The sequence below is a fragment of the Micromys minutus genome (genome assembly GCF_963924665.1).
Source record: "Micromys minutus genome assembly, chromosome: 12".
Taxonomy (NCBI): Eukaryota; Metazoa; Chordata; class Mammalia; order Rodentia; family Muridae; genus Micromys; species Micromys minutus.
The window spans coordinates 58,543,616-58,566,310 of record NC_137981.1 but is presented as its reverse complement, the minus strand read 5'-3'; the positions used below and the strand labels follow the sequence as shown (position 1 = coordinate 58,566,310).

The 22,695-nt window shown below is 46.7% G+C and overlaps 1 protein-coding gene across 1 annotated transcript in view; it reads left to right on the top strand.

The window, feature by feature from the left end:
- The first annotated feature begins 792 nt into the window (after positions 1–792).
- SACS (sacsin molecular chaperone) overlaps positions 793–22,695 on the top strand; it is a 58,213-nt gene continuing 36,310 nt past the window's right edge. Inside the window, exons 1-2 of the mRNA XM_080926611.1 lie at positions 793–1,248; positions 21,661–21,811. Of these exons, the coding sequence (XP_080782737.1) occupies positions 1,067–1,248; positions 21,661–21,811 (333 nt within the window). The 5' untranslated portion in view covers positions 793–1,066. The remainder of the gene's footprint in view (positions 1,249–21,660; positions 21,812–22,695) is intronic.

The window sequence follows — 22,695 nt, the reverse complement described above, 5'->3', positions numbered from 1 at the left end:
TTAGTTTTCGTAGTCTAGTTTTACAAGAAAATGGTTACTAAGGACTGCTGTCTGCTGTACTAGGAAACCACAGGAGCTGTGCCCAGTACCAGTGAAGAGCAGGCTGTGTAAACCTATAAGGAAATGTGCTTTTGCTTTGGGTTTAGTTTCTGCTCTGAGGAAGTGGGGGTTGGAACTATTGACCCCAAACTCACAAGATTTACCTAAATTTAAGGAGTTTAAAAAAATTTAACAGTGGTCAAAGCCTTGATGATGTAATTTTAAAAGTTAGAAGACTGGGGTTCAGGCTCTCTGGTCAGAAAGGAGAAGGAAGAATGGAGAGTCCTCAGGGAACAGAGAGAGCTCCTGAACCAACAGCCTCAATCCCTGACTGACTCAGCCATTGCTGATCAGTCCTGCTCCCATTCCTGCCTTTCCCAGGACTCTCCTCATGCTGAGGACGGCCCTCAGCCAGTGTTGTTCCTCCAGGGAGGTACACTGTGTGGAAAGTAAGATGTACAGCAGGGGGAAATCAGGGGAACAGAGCTCGTGAGGTAGGCAGAGAGATACGTTTATTATTTCAGAGTAACACGAGTGTGTTTGTTGATGTGTGTTTTGTTGGGAGGCTGGGGACAGAGGGGAATGTCACACCAGTTGGCAGAGGTACAGCGCCGTGACACTTTATATTTAATAGGTCACTCAAGCTAAGGGCCTGGCTGTCCCCTGTGCAGACTCCGTTCTCGGTGCACACTCATTATTCTTCTTCTTTGTCTTGTTTTTTTTTTTCTTTTTTTCTTTTTTCTTTCAGGATCCTTGAGGTAAAGCCGAGATGCCAGTAACTCCAGACCGGGAAGAAGCTCCCTCAACAGCAAGTATCTCGTATCTCCTGAGATGAGGGTGGGCAGTGCCGTACCCAAGCAGCTTTGTAGAATCTTCTCTCTGCCATCCCAACAAGGAATATAGAAGAGCAGAGGGGAGGAGGGGATAACGTTGGAAAAAGCCGAAACCCCCAGCCAGCTGATCGTTTGCTTCAAAAAAGGCAACGTTATCAGATCAGATACCCAGGGACAAAGCACAATGTTTTCCGATGTCAGATGATGACAGATGCTGGGGGAAGGCTGGCTTTTCACTCGCCAGGAAGAGCCCCGCTCAGAGAGCACATCGACAAGAAGCACAGGAAACACCAAAGAGCCGTAAGCAGAAGGAAGCAGGACGTCCATGGTTTTCAAGGACAGCTGCTCCAGTGACCATGGAGACCGAGGAGACAAGGTGAATAGCTGCCATTTTAGATGGAATTTATTCATTTACTTATGTGCATGTGCACTTGTGATGTGGATTATTCATTTATTTATGTGCATGTGGAGGACCAGGGACTAGTTTCAGAAGCCAGTTGTCTTTCTTTCTCCCATGTGGGTTCCAGGCTATCAGCTTGGTAGAGAGCAAAGGCCACCTTTGTTCTCTGAGCCATCTTGCGGTCCCCGAGGTTATAAGAGTACACACCTGATCTCACAAGCTTAGGACTTACTCAGAATTATGTTTATTGGTTGCTATTGGAATGTATATGGGCCCTTCTCTGTTTTGAGTGTTTTAAATTGAAATAGAGTTACAGCCATTTCCCCCTCCATTCTCTCCCTCGAGACCCTTCCAGCTACCCTCCCTTGGACCCCTCCCATGTCTCCCTCCTCATGTTGATAGCTTCTTTTCCTTTGATGATTACTGTTACGTGAGTGTGCACAAATACACATAAACATGCTTTCCCCCAGTCATATAACGGAGTGCTATTCTTTTAATTTTGTTTGTCTATTTTTTTGAGACAAATTTCTCTGTGTAGTCCTGGCACTTGCTCTGTAGACCAGGCTGGAGCCAAACTCAGAGATCTGCCTGCTCTGCCTCCCGAGTGCTGGGATTTAAGGTATGTGACACTGCAACCGGATCAGAGTGCCACTTATATTTGAATGATGTACTAGAGTAACACGTTCAAAATTAGAATTTTTAGTGCCATAAAACAAGGAAGACTCTACATCTTAGTCTGATGATATCAGCAGATTAAAAGACTTCAAATTTTATTTTCCACACTTGAAATACCAAATTAATTTAAAAAAAGAAAGCAAACAAGCTAGATTTTCTATACTAGATTTTGGAAACTGCATGTTAGATAGGAGCACCGTTACTTTTTTAGGAGTAGCTGCTACCTAGCGTTGTTGGGAGTTTTGATGGAGCTGATTCCTCCTGTGCATTCCAGGCTCACCTTGAGCCTGCCCCTCCCCCAGTGCTTACAAATAAAAAGGGAACTGCTTTTTTAACTTAACAGTTTGTTTTAAGATTCTTTCTTTTTTTAAGAAAAAATTTTGTTTTAAGAAATTTCATTTGCAGTAATTATATAGAACCACCAGACACCAGCTAGGATTTTTCAATCATCAGGACAAAGCCCAGCAATGTAATTTCTTTTGCCATCACTCTCATGGTTGGTAAATTCTATTTATATCTTTATTATATCCATATATTGATAAAAGGAAATATGAATTGAATTTGAGTGCGCTTTTCCTGAGGATGACGTCATATGGGCTGTAGGCACTTTGGAATTCTTATTTTACTAAGAACTAAAACGTCGGTACCCAGCAACACACACATGCATGTGAGCATATACATATTACACACACACACACACACACACACACACACACACTAGTACGTCCACAGAGAGCTGTGCTCAGCCTGCAGTCTGCCGACTGTAGCTCCCTCCTGTCTCTGCTGGTGTTCAGGCTTGAGCTGGTCTGAATGAATACGAACAGAGGTAACGGGAAAATTACTAAGAGGAGACATGTGGGAGGAAGGAAGATGCTTTCTAATCTGGATCCGCAGAATGGTCACATGGTTTGGGTGACAAGGGTGGACTGATGCTAAGGGGACCTAGTGGGATGCTTGCTGCAGCTAGGTCAGGCAGGCTGGTGACAGAGTCAGGTTGAATAGAGGAAGAGATTGACTGGAATTTAGTTACAGCGAGTCTCGCCATCCCTCCTCTTATTCTAAGCAACGTAAGGCAGCCTTTTCAGTCTACCCCTAGTCCCACCCTCATGGTAACTGCGGACTATTGAAAACATCAGCCGAGACTCCATGATTCAAGAAGTCAGGCGTTTAGTGAAGGAATTCCTGTGGATATCAAAAGAAAGACAAAGACCTTTGGGATAAACTAGAAAACTAACTTTTGAGTCTGGAGGGTGGCAGCTGAAATTTCTAGATGAGTCAGATGCTTCTTCAGGTGATGGAGACAGGGCACCAAGGGTGCTGTGGACATCCTGTTCAAACGTCTCTGTCGATGGGGGGGACACCAGTGCCAGTCACAGTCACTGCCTGGAGCAGAGGGCAGGGGTGCACGAGGAGGCTGGGGGACTGAGTGTGGTTTTCCAGGAATAATTGGAGAACGAGAGCAACTCTGAGTTAGTGGCAGGAGACTCGGGCTGTGGTGGCTCAACAAGAGGGTAATGTAACATGTAACATGTTACATGTAATCATGTAACAAGAGGGTAACGTGATTTCTGGAGATCCTAAGATTTGAAAATAAGAACCAGAATTGTGGCAGAAAGCTCATTGCCAGGATGTGTCGTGGGGAAAAAAAATTCTAGGCGTATAGTAGAAGCTCTGCGTAGTTGTGAAATCAGCATGACTTCCCCGTATAAATATAGTCTAGAGAAAGATAGGTAGGCGCTTTTAGAAAATTTGATACTGTGTTGATACTATTTGACATGCTAAATAAACCTTTAATTAGTCTTATAATAATGACTTTATTAGTCATTAAAACAATAACTGTATTAGTCTTATAATAATGAACACTCATTTTATTAGGCAGAGAATACTCATTTTAAAATGAACATTCATTTTATTAGGCAACAACTCTCCTGTTGAAGAGGAGAAGGAGGACTGTAGTGATAAGCACCAAAACTTTGAAAATGGGGGTGAAATGTAAGCTCAACTTCTAAGGCATCACCGCAGCTGAGTGTTCCAGCCAATGGGCAGAGGGAGGGAAACCCATTGGAAACCTATGGAAAACCATGAAGAGATTCTTCCTAAACAGACCACACAGGGTTCCTGAGGCAGGAAGCAGAGTGATGAGGATCTAGACCAGGGGATTCTTCCTGAGCTACCTGAATGTTCCTACTATGACTGACCTTAGACAGCACGACAGGCTGCCGACGGGGCCTGTTTAATAGGGGTCAGTCTTCTACAACAACAACAACAACAAGTGGACACTGGGAAGTCAATTGCCAGATGTAACACTCCAGACAAGAAGTGATGGTACCTCTGTCCAGTAGGTTGATTTTCGAAATGCTGACCCAATGTGTGCCGGCCCACTTGTCAGTCTCTCCAAAGAGACTATTTCCTGGGTGCATCAGAATCCTGACTACATCTCAGAAGAATGTCAGCACCAGGTTATTATAAAAGTTGTAGTGGTTTTCCCAGAAACAACAGTTGTTTTCCTATCCTCTGGACGGCCCACACTTTCATTTTGACAGTGGCTACCCAGAGTTAGCCCAAACCCTGGACATTAAAGCCTAAGTCCCAATGAAATTGTACCTACCCGAGACGCCAGCTTATCAACGCCCAGACCACCTACACATCTACCTAACCAACTGCAAATCAGAGAATGCCTATATGGTCCCTAAGCCTGGGTTTCATAATCTGGAACAGCTTAGCCCTGAGGAGAGTGCTCTTCCTAAGATTGCATCTCATTATTGTAAGGAGTCCATATGTTCCGTGTACCCCAGAAACACCAAACTGAAGCACAGAGGATCTAGTGTGCTGAAGCTGGTGGCATGAGTCTTTCCTGTGCCCCTCTGAGCAGCCCCTCTTCCTGTACCTTGTTGTATTCACCAGTCACAAGCTCCCTCAGCCCCATCACCTCAAGGTTTATATCAAACCTCCACTATGTTGAAATAACTTGCTCATTGGCCTTTGGTGCCTCAGTTTCATCTCCATCTCATTTTATGCTTCCCCTTGGGATTTCTTATGGATGGGGAGGAAAAGGGAACTTAAATACATGATTTGTTTCTCTGGCCACTTGTCCCCATCCTGAGGTCACTGAGAGTCACCTCTGTGCTCACACTCAAGGTCCAAAGGAGCCCTGTGAATAACTGAATATGCTCTCCTATTACTCAGCAAGACTCAGCAAGGGTTTTAGGTGCTTTGTGCCAGGTACCAGACACTAGAACCAAATACATACGTGGATGCTCCCAAAATGGAAGTAACAGCTCTGCAGATGGACGAGCAGTCTCTTCGGGACGGCAGGCAGATCTATAGTCCGAGTCGCTGAAAAGCAGGTACAGACAGGGAGGAGCAGGTGGGCAGATGAGGGCCAAGACAACATGCCAACCCAGCAGGCCCGATGAAGGACCCCCGTGGAGGTCATTCGGGCTTCGAGCCACGGTCAAGTAGCGGTGCCCAGTGCTGAGGGCAAGGCTGGGCCAGCGGTTTAGAGACCATCCCATGCCTCTGAGGTTTCAGAAGCTCATGCGTAAGAGTAGGACAATTAACGTGCACCTCATGCTTTTCTGCCTCCAAGCCTTCTCTTGTGTAACAGAACCCCAACTCTCTTCCTCTGTCGCCTGCTTCACCCCCCCCCCAGCTATTTCTGGGTGTGCTTGGGGCAGGGACAACTCACAAGGGCTCAGGGATAAGTTTGTTCACGTTCTTTCCACTTGAGTCCCTTGACCCTAAAGTCTGTGCCATGCCTCTGCAGCTGGTATTCTGGGCAAGACGTCACCCCTATGCTCCCAGTGGGGCCCTGAAACCCAAGCCTACTTATAGTGTGTGGCTGGGAGCAGGGGTCCTGTGGTAGCACTGTGTGACGTCAGTCTTACCCTCTATTTTTTAATCAAATAATTTTATTACTATAGATTTATTATAGAAAATAATGTTTTATCATGTCATTTTCCATGAAAGATTGTCATAGCCACATATCTTTCCTTGTCCCCGCCCCTGTTCCTTTTCTGCTTTCACGTGTATAATTTTTAAATCTGCATTCCTCGTGTGAGAGAGCACATGTGACATTTAGCACATGTGACATTTGTCTCTCTGGGTCTCTGTCCCTTATCGCCTGTGCTCCGTGGCTTCACCTTGTATTGTCCCAGGCTCAGAGCCACTTCCCTGCACATGTGGCCAGGGAAGAGGAATGTGGGACCTGCCCTGTCCCCATGTCTCCTCTTTGCCTTAGAAACAGCCACATCCAAACAGGGCAAAACAAACTCCCTGTAAGGGCCCTGCCACTGCTGTAAGGGAAACAGAGCACCATGGAACGGTGTAAGCCAAGCTGGCTCTGCTTGTTTGAATCTCAGCTTTGCCATTTGTCGTGGTGCAGACACGAATCAGTGTCTTTCCTCATTTCAAGAAAAATTATCCCCACAATTCTATTGATTTGGACCCGTGATTCCACACAGCTGAGCGTCTGTGAACCTGCCTCGTGGCTCCTTGCCATCACAGTGAGTTGCAGTGTAAATGCTTAATACCCACCATTACCTCGTGTGTTTGGATACCTGGCCTCAGATGGTGGCACTGCTCAGGGAAGTTATGGAGTCTCTAGGATGGGTGGCTCAGCAAGAAGTGGGGTGCTGCAGTTAGTCACTGAAAGCTTTATCTGCTGCTTCCCACCTGAGTTTCCTGCTCTGGTCTGGTGCCATGTCAGCCGCTACCACACACTCCAGCCTTGCCTATCTGAAACCATGAACCAGAACAGACCCTCCCTTCAGTAGCTTCCGTAAGTATTCTGTCATCGTGACCAAAAAAGTAGCACAGTGAGTTTGTTTCCTCTTCTTCCTTGGATGACGAGCGGACAGCTCCTCCTGGCTCACTCGCTTGGGGCCAGCTTTCCTGATGTCTACCAACTCTCCAGAGTGCTGCAGCCAGTGAGGGGCGGGCTTTTGTTTTGTTTGTTTGATTAGGGTAGTTACAGAATCTGTCCTTTCTAAACTCAGAAAGACAGCAACTGTCCTTTCTTCAGTCTAGTGACCAAGGTCACTAGAAGACACAAACACTCAAAATCATCTATCTAAACTTCCCTTTGATAGTTTCACACATGTGTACAATGTCTCTTGATCACAATGTATATATGTATACAATGTAAATTTGCTTTGACAGTATCACACTAGTGTAAATGTATGCAATGTATCTTGGCCACACCCAACTCCTCATTTCCTCTGGGCAATCCTACCCCTACCTTCCTGTCCTCCTTTAAGTTTTTTTAAAGAGTTATTTATTTATTATATATGAGTACACTATATCTGTCTTAGACACACAGAAGAGAGCATCAGATCTCATTACAGATGGTTGTGAGCCACCATGTGGTTGCTGGAATTTGAACTCAGTACCTCTGGAAGAGCAGTCAGTGCTCTTAACCACTGAGCCATCTCTCTCCAGCTCCTAATTTTTTTTAAAACCCACTGAATCCTATAAGTACTTCTTTCTTTTACTTTCCTTCGTTTTTGTTTTATTTTCCTGACACAGCAACAAAAGGTCACTGTGTAGCCTTGGCTGGCTTGGAACTCAAATAGATTGTGGCGAAGTGGCTAGAAACAGAGCTCTTGACTGTCCCTGCCTCCTGGTGGTGGGATTAAAGGCTTGGACCACCACCCCTGGCTCAGTTAGTGCTTCCTTTTGGAATGTGATTGACTTTGTTGGCCTAATCTTGTGCAGGTAGCCACAGTGTGTTCCTGAGTGCAACCATGATTTATGACTACCATATTCCCCCCTCACCCCCCCACCCCCGTTCACTCCTTCCCTTCCTCCAGCTCTTACATCCTTCCCTCCTCTTTTCCCTCACTTGGCAGAAGGTGTTCTTACCAGGTTTTGTTTTTGTTTTTGTTTTTTAATCCCAGGTGTTTCCTGACAGTTCCTTAGGGAAGCCTGAAAAGTGTGCAAATACAGCTCCTTAGCCCACCCTGATTTATGAGGTGAATTCTCCAATGTCAAGGAGACACTCTGGGCCAGTCAGATGGCTGACTGACTATGCCTGGATCTAGTTGTTCCTTCTTAGTTTTAAATATTAAAATCAAAGTGATGAACATTCACATTTTTTAAGAATTTAAAGAGTTGTGTCATTACAAATGTTGCTTATGTAGACATGTTAAAACATCAGCTATATAGTTGATCATTAAGGTCGAGTTGTACTTTATGCTCACAAACAGCATTCTCAGGACCCTGCTGTCCCCAAATGGGTTGCAGGGACCCTACCCACAACTGTATCACCGAACCAAACTATCACCCTACCCAGTCAATCACAGATAAATGGCTTAATACCAGCCAGATGCAAGAGGCAGGAAGAAATGTTTAGGGTGCCTCTGAGGAGTCCTATGTATTAAACAAATATGTTTATTTGTTTAATTTTGTTCGTTTTGAATGCTCTGAATATCATATATTGTTAATTTGAATACTCTGTAAATTCATCAGTAGTTATATATATATAATAAATTTAAAACGTAGTGGACAATGACAGACTTGTTTTTGGGTGAGTTTTGAATAAAATATACTTTTGTTAATTGTTAGTAAGACAATAGATAACTTCCCATCCTATAACTGTATAATGTGAGCGTTTAGAGCCTGTAGAGAAATGGCTCTGGAAGTGAGTTAATGGGGTACTGTCTCATCAGCTTTATGATGGGAAGACTTTTCTGTGACCCGCCTTGCTATGCGACCCTCTTATACACTGTTCGTCTGAATACGTCCTTGCGACGGCCAGATCACTCTAGTCTTGTGCAGCTAACTCACCACGGTCCTGCATTTCCTATAATAATTGCAAAAGAGGATGTTTAATCAGCATCTGTCATAAATTCAAAAACCACACATGGGCTTAATGTTCCCGTCCAGGACAAGATGTGTCAGCTCACAAATTCCGGGGGCTTTGAGTCATGGCTTTCCTTTCTAATGCAAAGTACCTGGTATCGCTTCATTGCTGTGGGGATGTATATAAGGCTTTTACCGGTTAGTGTTACTTTAGCAGGGCTGCCTTTCAATACTTTTGCCATCTAAACATCTAGCTCTCATTAAAATTAATGGTATAGTCAGAAGCCTCATGTGAAGTCTGTACTATCCTATTTTGAGGTGACTTCACAGTACTCTGGGGAATTCATAATGCCCCTCTTTGGAAGTAGAAAGGCAGGAATGCTAACTCAGAAACATGACCTCATTTCTCAAGGCACGCTTAATGACACTAAAAATAAACCTTAACTGACTCCACCTACAGGAGCACAAGGCAAGGGAAGTTCAGCCCTTGTCTGGCTTCTTGGGAAGCAGGTGTGGCCTGCCGCATGATCTCTACCCAGGTCTCTGGGCCTGCCCAATTGGCGATGCATGTGTCTGAAGAGAGGGTGAGACTTACTGGGCAATGCTTCCCAAAGCATCAGGCATCTCCAGCGAGGACACTGCACTGAGCTGGAAGGAGTGAGAGGAAGGAAGAAATGTATGCAAAATTATGTAGAAAAACTTGGTAAGGAGATGTCCTGAGCCCAGCACAGAACAAGGAGAGGAAGCCATGGGGGAAGCAGAACTCAGGAGTGAAAGGACCCCGTGTGCTGGTGAAAGCATTTGCTGGAGCTTGCTTTGTGTACAAGAAAGAGCAAAGACATCTGTGTTTGATGATTCTGGCTGTGGACTGAGGATATTGAAAGACAGCTAAAACAAGCAAGCAAGCAAACAAACACTTTACCAAAACAACCACAGCAACCACCACAGAGTCCCCTAGAAAAGCCAGTGAAACTAAGAGTGTTAAAACAGGACTCAGTGTTTGTGTCTCCTTAAATTCATGTGTTTCACACCCAAACCTTCAAAGTAATAGTGTTATTGGAGGTCACTGGCTGGATCTGGTGTTTCCAGAGTCTTGGTGCCTTGTTCAGAGAATTGAAACACACACAGGGGGAGCAGGGGGTTGGGAAGAGACAGACAGACACAGACAGAGACAGAGAGACAGGGACACACAAAGACAGAAAAGCAAAGATTTTGATACAGAGACAGAGACACAGACAGATACAGATACACAGACAGAGACACAGACAGACATAGACACAGACAGACACAGATACAGACAGACACAGATACAGACACAGACAGACACAGACACAGACAGAGACACAGATAGACACAGACAGACAGAGACAGACAGAGACAGAGGCACAGATACAGACACACACAGACAGACACAGACAGACACAGACACAGACACAGACACAGACAGATACAGACAGACACAGACACAGACACAGACAGACACAGACAGATACAGACAGACACAGATACAGACACAGACAGACACAGACAGACACAGACACAGAAAGACACAGATACAGACAGACACAGATACAGACACAGACAGACACAGACAGACACAGACACAGAAAGACACAGATACAGACAGACACAGATACAGACACAGACAGACACAGACAGACACAGACACAGAAAGACACAGATACAGACAGACACAGACAGACACAGACAGACACAGATACAGACACAGACAGACACAGACAGACACAGATACAGACACAGACAGACACAGACAGAGACACAGACAGAGACACAGACAGACACAGACAGACAGAGACAGAGACACAGATACAGACACACACAGACAGACACAGACAGACACAGACAGACACAGACGCAGACAGAGACACAGATACAGACAGACACAGATACAGACACAGACAGACACAGACAGACACAGATACAGACACAGACAGACACAGACAGAGACACAGACAGAAACACAGACAGACACAGACAGACAGAGACAGACAGAGACAGAGACACAGATACAGACACACACAGACAGACACAGACAGACACAGACGCAGACAGAGACACAGATACAGACACACACAGACAGACACAGACAGACACAGACGCAGACAGAGACACAGATACAGACACACACAGACACAGACAGACACAGACACAGACAGATACAGACAGACACAGATACAGACACAGACAGACACAGACAGACACAGACACAGAAAGACACAGATACAGACAGACACAGACAGACACAGACAGACACAGACAGACACAGATACAGACAGACACAGATACAGACAGACACAGATACAGACGCAGACAGACACAGACAGAGACACAGACAGAGACAGAGACAGACACAGACAGACAGAGACAGACAGAGACAGAGACACAGATACAGACAGACACAGACAGACAGAGACAGACAGAGACAGAGACACAGATACAGACACACACAGACAGACACAGACACAGACAGAGACACAGATACAGACACAAACAGACACACACAGACACAGACACAGACAGATAAGGACAGACACAGATACAGACACAGACAGACACAGACAGACACAGACACAGAAAGACACAGATACAGACAGACACAGACAGACACAGACACACACAGACAGACAGACAGACACAGACACAGACACAGAAAGACACAGATACAGACAGACACAGACAGACACAGACACAGACAGACAGACATAGACAGACACAGACACAGAAAGACACAGATACAGACACACACAGACAGACACAGACAGATGCAGACAGAAACACAGACAGACAAAGACACAGAGAGGCAGCAAGAAATTTTATTAAGAATGACAGGAAAGTGTACATTTAGACACACTGCTGGGAAAGGCACTGAGGCTGAGGGAACACTCGAGGGCCTTGGATATTATTGAGAATTTCTTCTTTAGGGTCCAGGACAAAAAGGTGACTGCCAGGAGTATAACTGTGGTGTCTCTGTTTTGATTGGCAGGTTTGGGTTAAGCAGCCTTTTATTCTACTGTGCATATTTCTTCCCATGATGCAAGTGATTTTAATTATGTGTGTATACCTGTTACAGGCATATGATGGCAGATAGAAGATTTTCCTAAGATTCATTCAGAAGACATAGTTTGCCTTCCTGAATATGTATCCTTGTCTTAGTTAGGGTTTTACTATTGTGAAGAGATGGTGTGACCAAGGCAACTCGTATAAAGGACTTTTAACTGGGGCTGGCTTACAGGTTCAGTCCAGTATCAGCAAGGTGGGAACATGGCGGTGTCCAGGGAGATGTGTGACTGGAGGAGCTGAGAGTTCTACATCTTCATCCAAAGGCAGACAAAAGACTGGCTTCTGGACAGCTATGACGGGGGTTCTAAAGCCCATAGTGACACACCAACAAGGCCACACCCACTTCAACAAGGCCACACCCACTTCAACAAGGCCACACCCACTTCAACAAGGCCACACCTCCAAATAGTGTTTGCTGCTCATTGGAACAAGCATATTCAAACCACAACAATCCTTAAACCAATTTAGGTCAGACCTGCCTCATGTCTCCTAATCCCAAATATATCCAGAAGCATGTTTGAATAGAAATGAGCATTGTCAAGAGATTGTTAAGGAGAATTTCTTATTTTCATTATTTAAGTCAAGTGTGTTTACGTGTGTGTGTGTATGTATGAGTGTGTGTATGTGTGTGTGTGAGTAAATGTGTGTGTGAGTGTGTGTGTGGGTGTGTGTGAGTGAGTGTGTGTGTGGGTGTGTGTGAGTGAGTGTATATGTGGGTGTGTGTGAGTGTGTGTGTGTCACAGGTAACTAAGCTTCTCTTAACACTTGATAGCCTCTGTAGTCTTTAAAGGCAAGGTATTTGAATAGGGTAATTAGGGTCAGATGAGTTTGTAAGAATGGGGATCCATGATGGTATTAGTACCCGCATAAGCAGGTCACAGACATGGCAAAGAAGCTATGCGGCTACGCTGGGAAGAGATGCGGGGACACGGCATTTCTTACACGCACTTTGACCTAGAACTCACAGTCCTCAGCACTGTGAGGGATGAGTGAGTAGTTCAGTCCATTCTGGGGTGTTCTGTGGGTCGCACCTCCAAGTAGACTGTGGCTCTGTGGCAGGCACATCAGGCCTTGCCACCCGCCCCTCTCCCTCTGGTGCCTGGCAAGGGAGCACTGGAGAACATGTGAGCCTCGCTCTCGGGAGCACAGAGCGACCTTGTGGGTGAGGGAGACAAAAAAGACGAACACATCTGGGAGTAGCTATGCTGAGAGAGGGTAAGGCGATTCAAGGAAACTTTGGAAAGAGTTGGGGTTGCATCGGGGGTGTTGCTGTATTTATAGGATGGTAGAGGCAGCTTTCAGACTGTCAGTCAAAGGTGGTGCCTAAGTGCAGACAGAAGTTGGTGAGGGGGTGAGAAAGACCCAAAAAGGAAGGAGCTCGTGTGAAGACCCTGGGAGAGAGAAAGTGCTTTGGTATTCGAGACTTGAGGTGCCAGATTCTGTGACTGTGGCGGATGGGGGATGCTCAGCCTGGGAAGAGGAAGCCGGTGTGAACCAGTGATTGACCAAGACCATGGGATCAGTCAGGTCGCTGTGATCGTCCACACTCTGAAGCCGATCTTCTTAAAGACCCCACCTGCCACCACGTGCGGTTCTCAGCCATGCTTTTGTGTGGACATTAGATTGCTATGGAGTCATGTGAACTCAGAACTGTTTGTCAGAGTGCGCATTCATATCTGAGTAGTCATCCAGAAAGTGCTGTGGGCAGAAAGGAGATGCTGCTGACAGTGCTGAGCGCAGCATGGCTGTGGGAGGGCAGAGGGTGGCTGTGGGCATGCCACAGGCCAGTGCAGAGAAGATACCAGCAGGGCCCCAGCCTGCCTGAGAGAAGGTGTGTGAAGAGCAGGAGACCGATGGAAAGCTCTGATGGAGGGTGGTCAACAGCGGAGGTAGAACCCGGGAGTAAGGGAAGAAAGCCGAGAAGTCAGATGCTTCACACTGGCCAAGGCGAAAATGCCGCTAGGGGAACTGTCAGTACTGGGTCCTGCTTTGCTGTCATGGGCCTAGGTTCTTCCTGCAGTCTATTCCCTGGGACCAGTGGGGACATCCACATGGCCTCTTCTCATTAACACATATCAACTGTACCTGGTGCAGATGGCCTAAAATCTAGCATTGGTCCTGCATTTGGCTTCTGTCAGTTTTAACAGTTCATGGTGGCCTAGAGTCTAGAAGACTTACAGTGTGTTAAAATAAAAAAGGTGGTAATTACCTTAGCATACCAAGGTATGTTCATTCTTGTATACATATAACCTCGTCCACACAAGCTGTCTTGTAGGAACAAATATGAGTGAAATTGTTCCTCCTAAAGAGACATTGTGCTGGGTGATGGCTTGTCTTCATTGTCAACTTGAATTGATGTGGAATTACCTGGAATACAAGCATCTGGGTGTGTCTTTGAAGGTGTTTAGAGATGTTTACCAGAGGGTACAAGCATCTGGGTATGTCTGCGAAGGTGTTCACAGAGATGCTTATCTCCATTCCTCTCGAGGGTGGATCCTACCATGAGTGTGGATGACACTTTCCCGTGGGCTGGAGTCCTGGACTGAATAAAACTAAAAACGGATGTTACACAGGAATACATGCTGGTTTGAAGAACTCCTCATTTAACTAGGTAGTTTGACTATGGAGAGGTTTTTCGACACAGATTTGTAGTGGATATGAAACTTAATATTCTACAAAGAAACTTGAGGCATACAGAAAATTCAATATTCTGTGTGTATTAGTCAGGATCTCTAGAGTCACAGAACTTATGGGATGTCTCTATATATTAAAGGAATTTATTGTAATGGCTTACAATCTGCAGTCCAACCAACCCAACAACAGGCAGCTGTGATGGGAAGTCCAAGAATCTAGTAGTTGCTGGTCCCATGAGGCTGGCTGTGTCTGCTGGCCTTCTGTGTAAGGTGGGACCCTGAAGAAGTAGGTTCCAACAGATGTGCTGGCCAGTCAGTGCAAGCAGACAAGGAAGGAAGCCTTCCTTATTGTCCTTATGGAGGTCACCAGCAGAAGGTATGGCCCAGATTAAAGGGGTTTCCAGAGCACAAACACCTAAGATGTTTACAGGCGTGTCCCACCTTGCAAGGGCCTAAGCTTTTTCATGGCCACTATGCCTCAGGATCCAGATCAGAAGCCTTGTGTCTCCCAGTCTCAAGATCTGGGTCACAGGTGTGCCCTCCATTTCTGGACTGTCGTCCATTCCGGATATATGAGAGGAAATAGCCATTACACTGTGCAACAAATGTGTACTGGTTGAGATTCTGGTATGATTGTCACCTTACTCCTATGTACTTTAAGCAGAGGTTGTATAATGAGGCAAATTAGGAAGAATGAACGGGAGTAGCTATCCATAATTTCTCTTGTCTAGAAAAGTCATGCCTTTGTCCTTGGCCTTGAGGAACCCATATATCCAGAGTCACCAGCATCTTCTTAGTGCTTTTTTCAGTTGGTTTCCTTGCGGCCTTTGGTTCTCGTCACTATCAGAGCAACCTAATCGATGTAGACGTTTTCTGCTACTTTGCTCATATTTCAGTGGTATATATCCTGGCTAGGCGGGGGCAGCCTTATCCTTCCTTTCCCAGCTCTGGCCAGTGAGACAGCTGCCTGTTCCCCAGGTAGAGATGGCCAGAGTGAGGAGAGGTGACCCTTGAAGGAGATGGCAGCAGGGGATGGGGACTGGGGGAAGGGATGTGTGTGGACCCTATGACTTCGGCTGGGTTCGTTCCAGTCCTAGAATTGAAATCACGTTTTAAAAGTGGGCTCAAGGCTGTCCTTCTAGAAGGGTTTGAAAAGCATGATCTGCCAAAGTCCTGCTCCAAGGTGAGCTAAAGTCACCTGCATGAAATGTCCTCCCTCCCAACTCCTTTGAAAATGTTTTATGTTTTGACTCTTTTCTGGTTACTGCTTTCTGACATTCTTGCCTTGAAAGTGTTTTCCCCTGTGGTTTTCCATCCTCGGCAGCACCATAGATGGCACAGTCAGATGATTTAGCTATTGTTCCCTGTGGCCTCTTGATCCGACTATCTGCTACAAAGACTTGGAAAGCTATTACCTGCCTCACAGCGACAGCTGGTCATGTGACACATGATCAGTGTCTGATCGGAGACAGAGCTGCATTGCTGCAGGTTTCCCTCCCTTGTGGGCTCTTGGTCTCCATGGTTTCACATGTGCTGTTCCTTGCCTTGAAGGTTGTTTCCTTTGCCTACATGGCTTACGCTTTTCACTCATTCTTAGGACTTTGGGAGATACCCATATTTCAAACAATTACTATTCTGTGTGGGGAGAATGTACGTTCTGGACTGTGTGTGAACTCCAGAGGACAATGTTGTGGGGTCTGCTCTCTTTCACATAGTCTATGGAGATCACACTTGTCATTAGGCTTGCACAACAAGTCTTTATCATGTGGAGTCAGCTTCCAGCACATCTCCACTTTTAATTTTCAAGGTAATGGCCTTGTGTTGACTCACTAAGCAAAGGAACAACAATTAGTTCTATTTTTGTCTCTACCTAATTGGTAAAAGAAGAGGGGATGGTTCTCTACTCTGAAGACACGCTACAAGACCTCCACATCCTGGCTGGGAGTCGCTCTCCTCCTCATTCCAAGGCAGAAAAAATACAAATATTTAAACTTGTTTTGTCCAAGTTTTCTGGGCATTTTGTTTTTTCTTGTTCGCACCCTCCTAACCTCTCAATCCTGTAGATTTCCCTAAGGGCCAATCTGACGAAAGCTTTTTCTCAACTGAAGTTCCCTCTTTCCACATAATCCTGGCTTGAGGCAAGTTGATTTAAAAAAAAAATCTAAATAGGAAACCCTTCTTTCCTCTCTTCCCTTGTCATTCACTTTTACAGTTCCTCCTTCCTTCCCACTCCTTCCCACCCCTTCCCACTCCCTTCCCATCCTCGTCTCATCCATTTTCTATTTTCTGAGACAATACCTCCCCCTTTCTTCTTTTTCCTTTTTCTCCTTTCTTCCCCCACCCCCACTTTCCTTGCCTACCTCTCCCTTCCTTCTTCCCTCTTTTTCCCCCTACTTGTATTTTCTTTATCCCTTTCCCCTCCATCTTTTCTCCCTCACCTTTCTCTGCCTCTCTCCCTCTTCCATTATCTTTCCCCTTCCCTTTTCTGTCTTCCATCATTTTCCTTCCTCTTCACTCTCCTCCCTCCCTTCCCCTCCCTTCCTCTCCCTTCCTCTCCCTTCCTCTCCCTTCCTCTCTCCTCCCTTTCCTCTCCCTTCTTTGTCTTCTGTTGTTCCCCTACCTCTTCCCTCCTCACCTCTTCCCCTTTTTCCCTGCCCCTTCCTTCCTTATTCCATTTCTGTTTCGCTTCCTTCCCATTACCATCGCTCTCTCTTTTCTGCCTCTTTGCCCTTATCTTTTCCATCCCTTCCCCTCCTTCCCTTTTCTCTCTCCCTACCATTTCCCACTTCCCCTCCCTTCCTCCCATTTCCCTTCCATCCTCCCTCCATTTCCCTACACCCTCTCTCTTTCCTCCCCCTCCTTGCTCATCTTCCTGCCTTTCTCCTCCCTCAGAAATCCCTTCCTTATTCTTTTCTTCCATCTCCTGTTCTTTCCTGGCTTCTTTTCTCCCTTCCTCCTTCCTCCCCCTCCTTCATAACCCTTTCTACACCCTCTCCTTCTAGTTTCTCACTGCTATTTTCTTCCCACTTCACCATTCTCTCTCTATTCCTTTCCTTTTCTCTCACCCCTTCCTTGCCCAGCATTTCCTTTATGTCTATTCCCTTCTTTCCCTCTTATTTACATTTCCAGCCCTTAGCCCTCCTCCATTGCCCCTCCCTCTGAATTCCCCTTTTCACTCCCCCCAGTCTTCCTATCCTTTCCCTAGTCCTTTTTCCTTCAACCCCCTCTCTGACCTTTCCCTCCTTCCTTTAACCTCCACCTTTCCCATTTCATTTCCTCTTCCTGCACCCTTCTTTATTGCCTTTTTTCTTTCCTTCCTCCCATCTCCCTTTCCCTTTTCTCCCCCCTCACCCCCTCCTTCACCCATCTCTTCATCTTTCCATCTCTCCCTCATTTTCCCTCCATTATTTTTACCTGTCTCTTTCTGCCTCCATTTTACCTCCCTCTGCTTTTCTCTTCCCACCTCTCCCCACCTTCCCTTTCCCCCTTTCTCTCCATTATTTCTTCTACTTTTAGCTTTGGTCCATTTCTTTCCCTGCCTATCCCCCCACTGTTTCCTCCTCTCTTCTTCCTTTTCTGTCATCTCCATTTCTTCCTCTGCCTCCCCTTTAAAAATCCCCTTCTTCCTTTCTTCAGCCTTTCCCTCCTTCCTCTTGCAGTTTTGTTTTTCCTTCCTCTCTCTCGCCCTCTCATTTCCCTTTTCTCCCTCTTCCCTCTGACTCCCTCCTTCCTTTCATGTGGTAGTTTGAATGAGAATTGTCTCCATAGGCTCATATGTTTAAATTCTTGGTCTCTAGTTAGTGCAACTCTTTGGGAAGTGTCTCTGTTAGTGCTTCTATTGTTGTAATGAAACACCATGACCAAAAAGCAAGTTGGGGAGTGTGGTGGTTTGAATATGCTTGGCCCACCCATGGAGTGGCACTATTAGAAGGTTCAGAGAAGTAGGCCTTTTTCAAGTAGGTATGGTCCTGTTAGAGAAAGTATGTCACCTTGGGAGTAGGCTTTGAGACCCTTCTCCTAGCTGCCTGGAAGACAGTCTTCTCCAGCAACCTTCGGATCAAGATGAAGAACTCTCAGCTCCTCCCGTGCCATACCTGCCTGGACACTGCCATGCTCTTGCCTTGATGATAATGGACTAAACCTCTGAACCTGTAAGCCAGCCACAATTACATGTTGTTCAAATTACATAAGAGTTGCCTTGGTCATGGTGTTTTAGCATGTTTTAGCAATATTTATAGCAATAAAAATTTGAAGACAGGGAGGAAAGGGTTTATTTGGCTTATGCTTCTACATCACTGTTCATCCCCAAAGGAAGTCAGGACAGGAACTCAAGCAGGGCAGGGACCTGGAGGCAGGAGCTGGTGCAGAGGCCATGGAGGGGTGCTGCTTGCTGGCTTGCTTTCCGTGGCTTGCTTGGCCCACTATCTTATAGAACCCAGGACCACAGTCCAGAAAAAGCTCTACTCATTTCATCTTTCCTCTTTGCCTATCCTTCATCTTGCTTCTCCTTTCCTTCCTTCTTTCTCTGCTAGTTTTCCTTTCTTCCTCCTTTTTCTCCCTTCCTTATTTCCTCCTCTTATCCCACTCTCTTCCTTCCCTCTTTCTTCCTCCTCTTACCCATTTCATCTTCTTTTTCCTTTCCTCCTCCCCTCCCACTCTCTTCCTTCCCTCTTTCCTCCTCCCCTTCCTCCCACTCTCCCCTTTTCCTTCATCCTCCTCATCTTCCTTCCGTTTCTCCCTCCTGTGTTCTCTTCTCTTTCCTTACTTCCTCCTCTTTTCTCCTTACTTTCTTTCTCTCCACATTCTTTCTCTTCTTTCCTCTCTATTCCCCTTTCTTCCTCATTTTCTCTATTTCCACCCTCTCTTTCCTCCCTCTCTATTTCTCCCCTCCATCTAAGCCCCCCTCTTTCCCCGTTCCCTCCTTTTTCTCACCTGTTCTTCCCTCCTATCCTTTTATTCTTTTCTCTCCCCTTCTTCCCCCTTCCGTGCTTCCTCTCATCCCCTGTCCTTTCTTTATTGTTCATCTTTTCTTCCTGTTTCTTTCAATTCGAGTGTGAAAACAAACGTCATGTATGTTGTCTTCGGGTCCCTTTCATCAATGTACAGAGCTATGTAAGCCCCCCTTCATTTTCTTTAAGCCCCTGAGTGTTACACTTCGAGCGCTCACCTTCATTGTGGACAGTCCTAAATCGTGTGCCTTGCTACCTGGAGTTACAGGGAGGGCTTGTCCATTGTTTGTCTACTTGCTTGTTGTTTCTCCCCCTTCCTTGGAATGTAAGCATAACGTTAGCAGCTTTAGTCACTTCCATTGCTTTTTAAAATATGGATTTTCATGATCTCCACTAGCCCCATCTCTCCTGCAGTTCCGCCGTTTTACAGTCATGATACTGCGTAACCACCAGCGGGTTCTTGTCCAGATTCTATATGGTAAAACTGCAACCCCCATCTGAACAAACAGTTGCTTAGGATACTTTGTCTCACTCCTTGGGTATCTTTGTCATTCGGGATGTATCCAGTTGGGATACAGTAGCTTCAGTAGATTTTATCACTGTTAACTGAAGAAGCCAGTGACTCCTCGGTCTAAGATGCTCCCTCTGGCATCTCCCCTGACCTCTGGATCTGCATTTCCCGAGTCATGACACTGTGAGATGCATCCCAAAGGCATTCTGCTCCAGAGGTTCAAAGCTGCTTCTGATCAGCCTCCTTGTAGGCTGCCGCTGCCTCTCTTGTGGCATGCCTGATGGCTGAGGTCATTCCTTCCTTTCAGGATTTCCACTCCATGCCTGGGTTCTATTGTTACAACATCCCGTCTGGTGCCCAGAGAAAGGCCTTATGGGAAGGCAGAGGAATAGGAGTGTATCCTGAACTCTGAAGACTTTTAACCTGAAGATTTGTTTTGGGGTCTGGGTGGTACATGCCACATCACAGGTGCTGAGCATGTACCTGGGAGGGGCTTGGGATGGGGAGAATCTCACTTGATAGACAAATATCCATGTTTTATTTTTCTATTTGTTGATATCCCGATGCATTCACTTGTACAGGTTTATCTAATTTAAAAATCAAGTATTTGTCTATAGGGGTTTCTAGGCAGGATCTTTAACTGAGTTTCTGTATTTTTTTTTTTTTTTTCTAATTGTTGAAACGAACCCCTTCCAGTGAAAGGAAAGCTTGACTAACACTATGGTCTCCTAAAGAGCTCTCAGGGTAGTTTTACTCCTGATGGTGACTTCTGACTTTATGAAAGGGAGCCAAGAGAAGTGATGATTAATATCATTTTTTAGGGCTAACTCTAAAATGAGGTCTTTATTCTTTGAGACTGTTTCAAATAACAATCGGGGCGTTCGTTATTACACCAAGTAGCTTTTGCGTTGCTGTAATAGATGAGTTTGTTTTGCTATCTTCATCAGGCTCTGGGAGAAGTGGAAGGAGGTACCTGGATGAGGCGTAGCTTTTGGGGTTGTACAGCTCCTCAGTATAGGGTTAGGTAGGGCCAGGCTGCTCTTTGCACTCCTGTGTGGAGGGTTAGGGAAAGGTGTGGCCTGGAGGGAACCGCTGGTGCCGCTCCTTCGTGAACAGCCTAGGAGTGGCAAAAGCTGGTGAATCTTGGCGTGGACTGGAGCTCCTGGGAGGGACGTGGCTTGGCGACAGGCTCGGGGCGGTCCTTGGCTGCCCGGGAATGGGGCGGGGTCGAGGCGGGGCTTGAGTCTCCTTAGAACAGCCGCAGTCTGCGGGGTGGGTCAGGGGAAGGCGTGGCCTGAGAGGGGCGGAGCCGAGGCGGGGCCCGAGGCTCCTCCAAGAACAGTAGCGGCTTTTAGGGCGCGTCTAGGAAGGCGTGGCTACGCGGAAGAGCTGCTCCCCAGATAACGGTCCCAGGGCTGCGCATGCCTGCGGGCGACGCCTGCACGGCCCTTCGCAGCCCGGAGCGCGCGGCGCGCTAGGGCTCGCTCCTCCTCCGCAGCGGCGCCTTCCTCTGCCCTTCTGCGGGCTACCGCAGAGCGCTGCGGCGGTACAGGCCTCTGCCATGAGGATCCCCGCCTCGCGGCCAGCGGCGGGCCTCTCGGAGCGGCAGGGCTGGGCGTGAGGAGGAGGCCTGAGGAGCCCGCCATGGGGGACAGGTGACGAGACCCCGGGAGGGAGGGAGGGCGAGCCGGCCGGCCGCGCGCGCGGACCCCGCTGACCGTCCCTTTGCCTGTCGCAGGTGGGTCCGCGTGACCGTGCTCCGCGGCTGCGTGGGCTGCAGGACCGTGGCGGTGCCGGCGACCGCCACCGGGCGGGACCTCAAGGAGCGCATCTTCGCGGAGACCGGCCTCCCAGTGGGGGAGCAGCGTCTGTGGCGCGGGGACCGGGAGGTAGGTCAGCGCCGGGCCTGGGCGCAGCCGCCTGCTGGCGGCAGGAAATTCACTGGCTCCCGTCTGTCACGGAAGACTGATGCTCAGATGATTCAGTGGAGCTTTGTGAATAGCTGGGGCAGAACGGCAGGAACGTGGTTGTGGGTTGTTGGGGGGGGGGGGGTTGGTTTTGGTTTGGTTTTGCATGTACAGTTTCCACAATTGCGAATCTTCACTGCCTTAAAACGACATGATTTTTGATGGGCATTGTGAACCAAGGAGGTTTTTTTTAAAAATTCACAGACATCTCCGTTGATAGAATGGAACCATCATTTATATCTTTTAGTTTCTAAGTTTAACAAGAATAGTGTTTTTAAAACGGCCCATTCCGGAGCCCTTCCCACTCCCTTTGTGGTTCTGGGGCTGAGTCCTTTGGTTTTGCATGTGCTGGGCAAATACTCTGCACCAGTTTCTTTGAATCACAGAAATTTTTAGCTGAAAAGGGTCTTCAGGCGTAACTTAATATCCAAACTGTTGTTTTGAGGAGAAAACCTAAAACTTCTGAAGTGCTAATGAATGACTTAGTTCACCAATACTTAGGAAAATGAGAACATTTCCTATGTTCAGTTGAATCCTTAAATGATGGGGCAAATCCTGCAGTTTTCTTGAAAGGGGAGTTTAAGTTTTACTGGAAGTGATATTGTTCTTTAGTTCTAATATCTTTCCTTTCTTTTGTGATAAAGACCCTCATTTCCAGGACTTAAAGAGTTAAACAAACTTGCAGGAGTAACTCAAGTGTGGATGGTGTTTCTAGTTGGGTTTCCATTACTGCTCAGTTCAGAGCCCTCCAGGGGGGTCTTGACTTGTTATGCACCTGGGTCAGTTTTCTGGTTTCCTGTACATTA